The sequence below is a fragment of the Mesoplodon mirus genome (genome assembly GCF_964341445.2).
Source record: "Mesoplodon mirus genome assembly, chromosome: 8".
NCBI classification, from domain to species: Eukaryota; Metazoa; Chordata; class Mammalia; order Artiodactyla; family Ziphiidae; genus Mesoplodon; species Mesoplodon mirus.
The window spans coordinates 7,313,678-7,325,938 of record NC_138984.1 but is presented as its reverse complement, the minus strand read 5'-3'; the positions used below and the strand labels follow the sequence as shown (position 1 = coordinate 7,325,938).

Sequence of the window (12,261 nt, the reverse complement as noted above, 5' to 3'; positions counted from 1 at the left end):
GCTATATTTTTCATCAAGTCATATAATGGATGTGGGCTTTGTAAAATGTCTCACCCCTTCTTATTCTGAGCAAGAGAACCTGGAAATGTCTTCTGACCCTTCTAGCCCAAGGGCAGACATGGAATGTATCTATACTTGAATTCATAAAACTTGGCACTTAGTGCAATATGCAATAAATATTTGTTAAATGAGTCAGAAGGTTAAGATTTGAATCCTGTGTCGTTTAAGCAGTGGTGTGTGATTTTGGACAATTCTCCTGGGTTATCTTTTTGAGCCTCAATATTCTCAGCTGTAAAATGGGAAAAATAATTTCTAATACTGAGTATTGTTATGAAGATTAAATCAGTTAAGTGAGTGTTTTTATTAACTGTGGCCATGTAATAAGTTACCCCAAAACTTAGTAGCGGAAAGCAGCAAACATTTATTTTCTCAGTTTCTGTGGGCCAGGATGGAGCAGCTTAGCTAGCTGGTTCTGGCCTAGGTCTCTCACGAGGCTGCAGTCATCTCAGGGCTTGTCTGGGGTTGGACCCGCTTCCAAGCTCACTCACGAGGCTGTTGGCAAGCTCAGTTCTTTGCCATGTGGGCTTCTCCACAGGGCTGCCTCACAACAGGGCCGCTGGATTCCCTCAGAGAGAGCGTCCAAGATGGAAGTTTTTAGCTTAGTATCAGAAGTGACATCTCATCACTTCTGCTGGATTCTGTTAGGAGCAAGTCAGTAATGAGTCCAGCCCACACTTAAGGTGAGGGAATTACACAGAGGCCAGAAGTCAGGGATTGTTGAGGGCTATCTTAGAGGCTGCCTGTCGTAATAAGGGTATTTTGCCCAGCAAATAATTGTACCCCCCCATTCCAAGATTATTCTGTAATAGAATAATATCTTGTAACAGCCTAATAACTGTTTGGGTGAACAGGGTATGGAACCTTAATACATGTGAAATTGAATATAAGAGGATGACCAGAAATTAGAATTTCCTCATTTTCAAATGTACAATTTTTTTTCACTTTTAAGATGGTTTAATGAAAAGAATTGAGGTTGTTACTGTGAGAATTTGTATATTTTATTGTTATAAACTGAAGACATCAATGTATGTTTTGGATATTCAGCTGCATACTTTAATGTGAGATTTGGGGTAATTTGTTGTGAGTTTAAGTGTTAGCACATGTGGTATGGTGACTGAAGAATTTGCACAGTTCAGGATTCTCTTGTCCTTTGAAACCAACTTAGTTTACTTGGCATAACAGGCTCTCTTCCACTGTTAATGTAGCCCTTGAGTTGCATCAGGTTAGACATAGCTTCGCTTTGAATTCTCTTGCAGAGCAATTTGCTGTACGCCTGTAGTGTGCTAGGTGCTAGAGTAAAGGAAAAGTAGAGTGCCTCCACTCTCTGGTTTTGAGCTTACAGTCTGTTTTGGAATAAAAGAGAGGTTGAAGTTTACAGATACCCTATTTGGACAGAATCACCAGTAGAAGTTGATTAAATAAATTAAGTTGATTTAGTAAATCATATAGTTAAAAATATTGTATGACTTAAAAGCGGAAAAAAAGAAGTATATGCTGGTAAGGAAGGACTGCCAAGTGAAAACAGCAAGGGTACAAAACAACATATGTAACAGCCTGAGGGTAGTGTTATGTGAGTGTGAATGAGAGATCTGTATACATATGCATAAGTATAGCCATGGTCAGTGTTTGGAAGGCTTTGTAAGAAACTGTTGATGGTGGCTACTTCTGGGGAGCAAGACTCTGGGGGGCTCTTGTGTAGCGGGAAGGTTGATTCAGTTTTCATTGCATGGCCTTTTAAAAATGCACATATTATTTTGTTTAAAAAAATAATTTCCCAGTCTTAGAACATTCAGCTTTGGGAAATGTGTCTAATAATATACACATATATCCACAGTTATTTATACTGCCTGAACGTTGAAATGGACACATTTGCAGAAAAGCTTGATTTGAGCAGTCAAGTCTGTTCAAAATCCTTGCTGGCTGAAGCTTATGTTGACTCACTTTCTTTACAGGGAGACCAAATTTTGAGGAAGGTGGGCCAACATCAGTAGGAAGAAAGCATGAATTTATACGATCAGAAAGTGAAAACTGGCGTATTTTTAGAGAGGAACAGAATGGAGAAGATGAAGATGGAGGTTGGCGACTAGCTGGATCAAGGAGGGATGGAGAGAGGTGGCGGCCTCACAGTCCTGGTAAGAATTCTGCTGAGTAAAAGCACACAGGGCCTGAAATAGTGAGGATTTGGAGGGAATTGTTAGGGATAAAGTGGAAAACATAAACCGGCAAAGAAAAACAAGAGGGGTCATGTTTATGTTGTCACACTCAGTCTTGCTCCCACAAAAATTTTTAACGTAAAATATTCCCCACATCTATTTAGTTGATTAAAGTCACTTTTATTTTTCTGGGGCAGTGTGGGTTAATGGGAAGCACCTGCCCTTAACTGCAAAAATGAGAAAGGGTTTCATTCAGTTTTCCTAAATTTTTTTTTTCACTGTTAATCTTTTAGTAGACACAGCTTTCCGAGTTTTTTCTGTACATGGATCACTAGGTAAGTATCTTTGTAGTTTTACAAAAATGGACTGATGCCGTATATATGGTTCTGAAAACTGGTTTTTTAAACATTTTACAATGCACCATAAACTTTTTTCCATGCAATGGATGAAAATCTGCTACTGAAACACACAGGGCTGCAGTTGGATAAAGAGAGTGACACCTAAAGCATAGTATTAGCATAAGGCTAAATAAAGCACAAGGCCTTTCAGATGCCTGCCAGGGGCACTACACAAAAGGAATGTCTTCAAAGCCCCTTTGTAGGGCCTTGCAGCCACCCCTGAGTTCCCTTGGGCCCCTCGGGTGGAAGGGGTCCTGTAAACTTTTTTGCATCCACATAACCCCCCCCCCCCCCCAATTTCTGTCTGGTTTTCTTCACCTCATCCTCCACCCTGGCCATCTCGTCAAATTCTCTTATCATCTCTTCATTGCTCAAATGCATGTCGTGTATGGCCTCCTTGTATTCCTTGAGACACTGAGCCAGCCCCTTGTTGGTTTTTCTTTTGGCCTTCCTGGGTACATCATCCCCAGCTGGGCGCTTTCCTGCAGCCCTTGGTTCTCTGGCTGGCTTTTCTTCTTTTGGCTTTCCCTCGCTCACTGGTTTTCCCTCACTTACTGGCTTTCCCTCACTCTCTGGTTTTCCTTCTTTTGGTTTTCCCTCACTCACTGGCTTTCCTTGGCTCTCTGGATTTCCTTCTTTTGGCTTTGCCTCACTCTCTGGCTTTTCCTTATCCTTTAGTACTTCCTCATCTTCTGTCTTTCCCTTGAGATCTGTCCTTCCCTTGTTTTCTAACTTTTCCTTGTCTTCTACAGTACAAGCTACTCCCGGCTTTCCCGCATCCAGTGGCTGTTCTTTGTTTTCCATCTTGCCTTGGTTCTCAGGCTTTCCTTCATTTTCACTGCAGAGTTTTTCCATGTTGAGTGTCCCTTCCTTTTCCTGTCCTGCGGGGATTCTGGACAGGTTCCTCCTCTTTCTCTAGCCCAGTAGAGCCCTGGGAATAACAGACACGTACACCTGAAAGAACCTGGAGCAACAATTAGGGGCTCCCAGACGGCTCCGGGTCCGACAGCCCAGTTTTCCTAAATTTTTGAATCTTTTTTCAGCATGCGTTTTTCTTAGGTGATAATTATATACTTACTTAGGAATATGGGCTCCCCATAAAGTGAGTTTTTTTTCCTGCATAAGAGAGGAGTTATTCTTTTTTTTCTCTTTTTGTCCTAAAAATGTGATTTCTGCTCACATTATTTGAAGAATAAACTTTAAACCCAGGTCAAAAACATAATCACAAGTTTATTCTTTTGTCCCTCTAACTTTAGAAAAAGGAGAGAGAATAGTCGTGATTAGTGGTTTTATAAGTTCTTCTGTTTGACTCTTAAGAATGCTTCAAACTGTTCTTCCCCGACATTAGATATGCTGGTAATTGAAGACACTGGTGCTTTGTGTCAAAGATCGTTCCCTACCCAAGTGTTGATTCTATGCCTCATGATCATCAGATGCCATTGTAGTTTGAATCTTGGGGTCATGCAGAACTGAAGCATACAAAGAGTGTGTACATGTCTTTTGAATTTCACATGCATAACATTGTTTTATCTATTGGCTGTATGCCAGGGAAGCTTACTTTAATAGAGGAAGTTATAATGATAATGTAAACTGTTTTTATTTATTTTTTAAAATCAAGTTATTAACAAACCATTAGTCTCGGTCTGAGTTAACATTATAACAGGCATTCAGGATGCTTTATGGCGTTGTGGGTAGGTGGAAACTTAGTGAAGTTTATCTTTGGATAGAGTTATAATGTTTTTACCCCAACTCCTCATTGGCTGCCTCTTGGGTGAGTTTTCTGTCATTAGTGGGCATTGTTTGCATCACAGTTATTTAGGCAGTTCTCATTAGTCTGTGTCATGGGCAACCAACTGTTATAGTTCTCTTCAAGGCATCACGGCATTTTGTGCTGAGCTTGCCTGTAAGCAGAAGGGTTTGTAGACTGTGTGTTCCTAACAAGCATTCACTGGAAGAATGGACAGGATCTGGGCTGAGCAAAAAGAAAAATTCCAGCTGATCAAAAACAAACAAGGTGAATGTTTTGGAAGATGAACAGTGTTTCTGAGCCCAAACGTCTGATGTTGATTCTGTTGAAGCAAGTTAAAAGTAAAACTTTAGTGTTATATTCTACCACTTACCCTCCTCACCCAAGAGCTTAGATTTTGGATATATATAGTCCTTTTTTTCCCCCCCATCTTTTCTAAATCTTTCTCTCCAGTATTTGACTTTTTCATGTCATTTTTGTCATCGACTTGACAGTTTTCCAAATTTTTTATCCATATATTTTAAAAAGACAGTTTGGGGGACATAAAGATGCATGGGGGCTGAAAAAACACTGTAAATAGGCACTGTAAATAGGCATTACTTTTTCAACCCAGCATATTAAAAATAAGTCTGATTATATCAGTTGTTATCAGTTACTCTTAACATTTTAGTTAATCCTTTATTAGGCTTTGATTAAAATTTTAAATATCATGATTTTGACTTATGAAAATAGTATCAAACTTTAGTTCTGATATAAGGTCTGTAAAGCAGTGGTCAGTCTTAATAAGCTAGAGATGTTCCTTATCTGCTAAATTTAGTTTCATGAACAAAATTTTATTCACTATTTAAGACAACAAAAAAATTATGGTATATAGTTTTATTAAAGTATGGCTCACAGTTGGCTATGTATGGCGTTGGGAGCATTAAGGACAGCTAAGCACCCACTCTGGGAGGTGAACTTAGGAAACTTGGTTAAGAGGGAAGAATGAGCCACATGCCTAGAAGGATAGATTCCTATCACAGTGCCTACTTAGAAATGAGAGTAGCAGACAGAGTACTCTGGAATCAGCTTCTGATCCTGAGCACTTCTTTGGGATAATGACTCTAGGGTAACCTTTAGGCCGTCTGGCCTAAAGGTTAACTCAGACCGAGACTAATGGTTTGTTAATAACTTGATTTTAAAAAATAAATAAAAACAGTTTACATTATCATTATAACTTCCTCTATTAAAGTAAGCTTCCCTGGCATACAGCCAATAGATAAAACAATGTTATGCATGTGAAATTCAAAATTAAAATTCCTTCATTTTCATAGAAGATAGTAAATTGTGTTTTGTTGTTGTAAGTGAAGTGTGGGAAGTGGGAGAATAATGTTTTCTTACCTTTTTGTAAGTGGCTTATAAGATGCTACCTGTATTTGGTGTTTTAACATTTTGCCCTTTGGTTTTCAGTTTGATTTTTAGATTGCTGGTTTTAGCAAATTGGGCCTCAGTAGTATAGTAACATTTAACTTTGACTTCATTTCTTTTGCTGTCTCCCACAGAGAAAGTAAAGATATAGGTTAAAACATGTGTCTCTTCTTAAGACTCTCTTAGGCTCAGGTTTGTCAGATTTTAACAAGAACCACACACACACCCCTTTTCTTTAGAGAGAAAATACCTTAACTTGTAGCTTTCGGTCTTAGGCATTCGTTTTTTGTTGGAAAGTAGATGTGCTACATAATATGCAAGGGTGGATTTAGGAATGTCCCTGGGGGTGTTAAATTAAAACTCCCTAGGGAGAGTGAAGAGATGAGAGAAAAGGGAAAGGAGAGGAAGCATGTTATTGTGGAAAAAGCAGCAGAGGATGCGGAATTGGATTCGAATGCTACTTTTCATTATGCACGTTACTTCTGCTGTCAGAGGTTTTGCTTCTTAAACTATAGAACTAGGATAGTGGGCCAAATATGATATGTCAGTACTATAATTCCATGACTTTTTTAGGGAATCAGAATTGCAAATGTGATCCTAGCGCTGGTAAGTGGACATGATGAGTTTGATATTATGAATTGACATAATATCATAGTATCCTGGATATTATTATATTATCAAAGGAGCTGGTCTTATCCATAAAGAAGGATATTTTCATCAGAAGAACGAAAATGCTTTAGGACTTGCCAAAGGGAAGGCATGGACCTCAGTATGGAAAGATATCCAGTGCTGTAAGTCTGGGCTAGGAGTGGGCCACGTGAGTGGCCTATCAGCATTTCAGTCAGATATCTAGAGCTTATTAAAAGTATGTACTTTGAAGAACTGTCTTTTAAAAGTGATTTGTTTTAAATTTATCTTTAAAAGCTTTAGAGTATGTTGTGTGGCTCAGTAGTTAACGAAGATAACTACTGTTGTCGCTGAGTGATGGTGTATCGTATATAATACTGAGCTTTGAGCTTCGTTTCATTTGCCTAATTTTCTCTTTAGTAGATTGATCCATTTGAAGTTGCCATCAGTTGTAGTTTCCTTCTTTGTTTCCTATCTATGGTTTTCTTTCTCAAATACTGTCATAAAACTTTTCTAAGTTTAGTGTCCTCCTCTTCATCCCAGATGGCCCTCGTTCTGCAGGCTGGCGGGAACACATGGAACGGCGGCGAAGGTTTGAGTTTGAGTTTCGAGATCGGGATGATGAGCGGGGTTACCGAAGGGTGCGCTCTGGCAGCGGAAGCATAGATGATGACAGGGATAGCCTGCCTGAATGGTGCTTAGAGGATGCTGAAGAAGAAATGGGCACATTTGACTCATCTGGAGCCTTCCTGTCCCTAAAGGTAAGAAATTTGTTTTAAATATTATGACAGGTACTGACCTTCGTCCAAATCCAAATATGCTATTAATCTTTGGCTTAATTTTCTTGCTACAGAAAGTACAGAAAGAGCCTATCCCAGAAGAGCAGGAGATGGACTTCCGGCCTGTAGAAGAAGGGGAGGAATGCTCTGACTCTGAAGGTAGCCATAATGAAGAAGCCAAAGAACCCGATAAGACAAATAAGAAGGAAGGAGAAAAGACAGACAGAGTAGGAGTTGGTAAGGCTCATTTTTGTCCTTTACTTAAAAAAAAAAAATCAAACTAAAAGTTTCCTAAGTTGTTAATTTAAGATTACATCACGTTACAGAAGCTAGTGAGGAATCCTCCCAAACCTCCACCTCATCTGCTAGACCAGGCACTCCTTCAGACCATCAGCCTCAGGAGGCACCACAGTTTGAGAGGAAAGAGGAACCCAAAACTGAGCAAATGGAAAAAGCTGAAGAAGAGAGTCGGACAGAAAATAGTCTATCAACCAAAGTACCCAGCAGGGGAGATGGTATGTATTTATGAGAGGCAACAAGCCAAACTTGGATTTTGCTGGGGCCAGTGATCACCGATAAGAGAGGCTTCTGTTTATGCCTCTTTGAACTGCTTCTAGTGGTAAATTATTGGAATAGATTATTTTACCAGTAAACCTTCTCAAACACTGCTTCCCCTGTGTATCTATCTCAGAATTCATCAAAACAGAATTAGAAGCAGCAAAGTAGTATCATTTCCTAGGGTGCTATGATATAGCCACCCTGGTATCAGTCAAGCAAACTGAGTTTGGGATCCTCTGTGGTAGTTTGATTCCCATATCAGATTCCTTTTATGTAATGGCTATATGTGCATCCAGATGACACACCAGAATGCCATTGTTTCAAAAGAGGCCAAGATGAATCTGTGCAAGTCCATCACCTTTGCTGGAGAATAAGCTTAAAGTGTATCTCCTTCTCCAATGTCATTATATTGATTTTAAGTTGCTCATATACCTTAGTAGGTAATATTAATGTTCATTCCCATGTTTCTTCTTGGACATAAAACGACAGTATAATGCCTGATATTGAAAGGTGAATTGATTTATTCATCATAAAAATTCACACCCTTTAACATGGCCTAAGAGACCTTGCATGACCTGGCATCTGCCTCCGCTCCATGCAGTTTCAGCACCAACTCTCTCTACTTTGTACTCTGTTCACCAGCTTCACCGCCTGTTAGGTCCTGAAATGTGCCTTGTTCTCTTGCCTTTGTGCCTTAGCATATGCTGTTCTCTGTGCCTGAAACTCTCCCACCCCAAGTTCCCAAGCTAGGTTAGGTGTCTTCTCTTTCTTCTTAAACAACCAACACTGTTTCTAACATAGCAATACAATATTATAAAATCTGTTTATTCTCTTTTTTGCCCAATAAATACTATTTTGATAGCTTGAACCAAGGATTTTTTGTTTTTCAGTTTTTTATGTCTGTCATAAAGCTGAATGAATGAATTCAGCAAGTATTTGAATCTCTACTATATGTACAAGGCACCTAGGACTTGTATGCTTTGAGACCTCTTTCATTTTTCAGTTATGATGTGCCCCACCCAAATTACTTGTGGTTCATACTCTTAAATGTACATGCCTGGGGCCTTACTCCAGGAGATTTTAGGGTGGGGTTTGGGAAAGCTGCATAGGTGGCATTAAAGATTGAAATTCTGGATTTATAGTTTCTGGGGGAAATAAAGCATGTGTATCTCAATAACCTAGGACAAAAAGTAATGATATGAATTCATGATTGGCAGACTCCTGGAATGCTTCAGGAATCAAGTGTCTTTGAGCTTGTCTTGGAATAATAAGTAGAATTTGGAGGTAGGTGTAGCTGGATGAATTAGAAGAGGGCATTCCAGTACTAGGTAGCAGCGAAAGCTACAGTGAGGAAGTAGGACTGATCCAGGTATGGGCAGGAAATCAGCTCCTGTTCTTATTTACATGAATTATGAGGTGTGAAAAGGAGGCTTGTGGGAAACACGGAACATATATTTGACAGCTCTCTGTGTAGGGTAGGTTGTGATGACAGATGGGCTGCTCTGTGACCTGTTGGTGTCCTGAGCAGTCACTGATGTAGGCAGTGCACTTGTAAAGGGAGGTAGTGGCAGATGAGATTTCAAAGTAGAAATTGGCAGGACATAGTTACTGTTGTATATCAGGGCAAAGAAGAGGGAAGAGTCAAAGATGAGTGAGGTGCCTGAGAGGATTATGGTATCCTTAACAGAAAAAGAGTGGAAGTTGAGGAGCACATTTGCGAGGGTAGAGAACAAATTCAGTTATGAACATTGAGTCTGAGGTGTTGATGAGAAATTAGATAGAGATGGCCAGAGCGCAGTTCTGAGTGAGGGGACTGTAGCTCACTGGGAAGAGTTTAGGGCCACAGAGAGAATGAAAATTTAAAAGATTACACTTGTTAGGGATGAGACGAATTGGACTGAGAATAGAACATGGATAATTCCTATTTTCAGAGGGTACATAGAGAAGCCAGAGAAAAATCTTCAGAGGCAAGAATAGAGTGCAGGAAAATGAAGGAAGGAGAATGTTCCAGTTTAGAATTGGGAAGATAATGTCAGACTAAGGCTAGGTGATGGGGACGAGGAGGAGCTGTTGGATTTGGGGACTTTGGGTCACTGCTTATCTTTGGGAGAGAAGCTTTTCTGGGGGCTTGGGAGTGCAAGTCACATTGTAGCGTGTGGATGGTGGTGAAGTAGAGACAGGTTGTGTAGACTGTCCTGTTAAGAAGTTTGGCAAAGAAAGGATAGAGTGAGAGGAGCAGGCATTTGCAGAAGCTATCTGTAATTGAACAAACAAGGTTTCAAAGGGGAAACTGCAACTGTATCTAATTACTTCCATTCCCCTTTCCTTCTTAAGAACCTGCATACTGAGAGGTTAGAAATAGGAACCAAGACACAACCTCTTTTGCAGTCTTTATTCTTATTGCAAAGAACCTCCTGCACCGTACAGGTAGACTCCGAGAGCTTTTTGTTATCCTACAAAATGTGTTGCATTGAATTATGTTAATAATAACTTGAAATAGGTACTTATTCAAAATAATTGCAGATATTTTTAATAAAGGTTTTTATGCTGAGATGTGGCATCTTCGAGGAGATTTGCAGTGCTATTTAAATTGTCTTTACTATTCAGAGACATGATGTAAGGAAGGGATTGGACTGATTCTGTTTGTTTTCAGGAGGTAGACCTATAACTATTGGGTAGATGCTCTAGAGATACAGGTTGGCACTGTAAAAGGCCTTTCTGGATACCTTTTAATCTTACTTGTTATCATCCTATGCAGGTACTTTTGTCATTCTAGGGAGAAATGCTACACTTCTCCATAAGAAGTAGCAGCAGTGTTCATGACACGGTTCACGTATCTGTTGAGCCCATTTAGTAAGCTGCCCAACTTGATAGTTATTTTTCATAAGAGTCTCTATATTTTAAAGGATTTTTATCTGTCTACATTTTTTTCCTCTAGAAATGGTTCCTGGTGTCCAGCAGCCCCTGTCACAGATTCCTTCAGATACAGCCTCTCCTCTTCTCATCCTTCCACCTCCTGTTCCCAATCCTAGTCCTGCCCTCCGGCCAGTTGAAACGCCGGTCGTAGGTGCTCCTGGTATGGGCACTGTTTCCACAGAGCCAGATGATGAAGAGGGTCTCAAACATTTGGAGCAGGTACAAATCACGTAATCCTTTTTTTTTTTCCCTCTCGAACTGCCGTAAACATTGAAAAGCATTAAATGAATATTCAAAAATGGAACTTTCGTGCACTAGGTTTTGCGTACTGAAAAAGTTGTTTTTATGTCTAGTATTTATTTTTATGAGTAATTGTCTTTCAAATCATTTCTGCTGTGTAGAGTCATTATATCAGGTTATTTTTTGCTCTTCTGAGGTTGCCCTTAAGCTGTTTGCTTTTCCTTTTTCTTTTTGGAAGTTAATGGAATGCCAAAAATGGCGAATACAAGGCAGCTGTGGATAGGCACTGTGTCTTCTTTTTTTTGCCTAAAGTGTAACAGGGAAAATAGTTAAACTCTCAGTATATTACCATCATATTCATGTCTCTAGAGTTCCCTAAGATTTTATATACTATTGTTTATATGTAAAGTAAATGATAATTTGCTTTCTACAAAAGAAATTCTCTTTTCTTCAGGGTGGAGTGGTTGGTGGCAGGAAATGTTGAAGAAAGGAAGAAAGGGGACAGTGTCTTAGTAAAACTTGTAAAAGATTTTATTTGTAATTGTTTCAATTGAACCTTTTGATCTGTTAATGCTCATGTCTTTTATAGGTCTAGTTTATATAACTTAGGATTGTTTATTTGTTTAAATGGCACTTTAAAGTGTGTTGATTAGAAGCTTGGGCTTTGATCCATACCAGCTTGTGTTTCAGTCTCATTTGGGTTTGCTTAATAATTTTGAGACCTTGAGCAAGACTTGACACCCTCTGAGCCTTAGTTTCCCCCTCTGTAAAATGCGGATAGTACCTATTTCATGGCATGTTGGACGAATTAAATTGTTGCCTGCTGCGTTATTTGTACAATGCCTCTCACAGATCAAGTAGTCCAAAAAAGGCAGACAATTTTTATATGTACAAGTATTAATTTAGGATCATTTGTTTCCACATTTCATTTTTTAATTTTTCCCTTAGCAAGCTGAGAAGATGGTGGCTTATCTACAAGACAGTGCACTAGATGATGAGAGACTGGCATCAAAACTGCAAGAGCACAGAGCTAAGGGAGTCTCAATTCCACTGATGCATGAAGCAATGCAGAAGTGGTATTACAAAGATCCTCAGGGAGAAATTCAAGGTAGGTTGTTCCATTCTACTTTATGTACAGAAGTATGCCATTACCTCCAGATTCTGTAGGATGGTAATTATTTAACGTTAATTTGCATACTAGTAGAACAAAAGTCAGTGCTACCGGCTTTCTTCATATATAGAAGGCTTGTTTATAGGTTCCCTCCATCGTACTTTACAGTTTGTGATGGGAGGGAGTCTAGTGAGAACAATTTGAATACAAGGCAGAATGTGATGACTAATATGATAGGGTTGTAAACAGTATGCTTAAGACATCC

At 39.4% G+C, this 12,261-nt stretch overlaps 1 protein-coding gene and 1 pseudogene across 3 annotated transcripts in view; one reads left to right on the top strand and one right to left on the bottom strand.

The window, feature by feature from the left end:
- The window catches only part of GIGYF2 (GRB10 interacting GYF protein 2), a 139,819-nt gene that overhangs the window by 69,649 nt on the left and 57,909 nt on the right, over positions 1 to 12,261 (top strand). For both annotated transcript variants that reach the window (XM_082631244.1, XM_082631245.1), the window contains 6 exons: positions 2,013 to 2,192; positions 6,936 to 7,153; positions 7,246 to 7,408; positions 7,498 to 7,686; positions 10,668 to 10,864; positions 11,834 to 11,993. In XM_082631244.1, coding sequence (XP_082487370.1) covers positions 2,013 to 2,192; positions 6,936 to 7,153; positions 7,246 to 7,408; positions 7,498 to 7,686; positions 10,668 to 10,864; positions 11,834 to 11,993 — 1,107 coding nt within the window. The remainder of the gene's footprint in view (positions 1 to 2,012; positions 2,193 to 6,935; positions 7,154 to 7,245; positions 7,409 to 7,497; positions 7,687 to 10,667; positions 10,865 to 11,833; positions 11,994 to 12,261) is intronic.
- LOC309809805 lies at positions 2,779 to 3,615 on the bottom strand (annotated as a pseudogene). Its single transcript has one exon. The product of its transcript is annotated as an uncharacterized misc_RNA (transcript).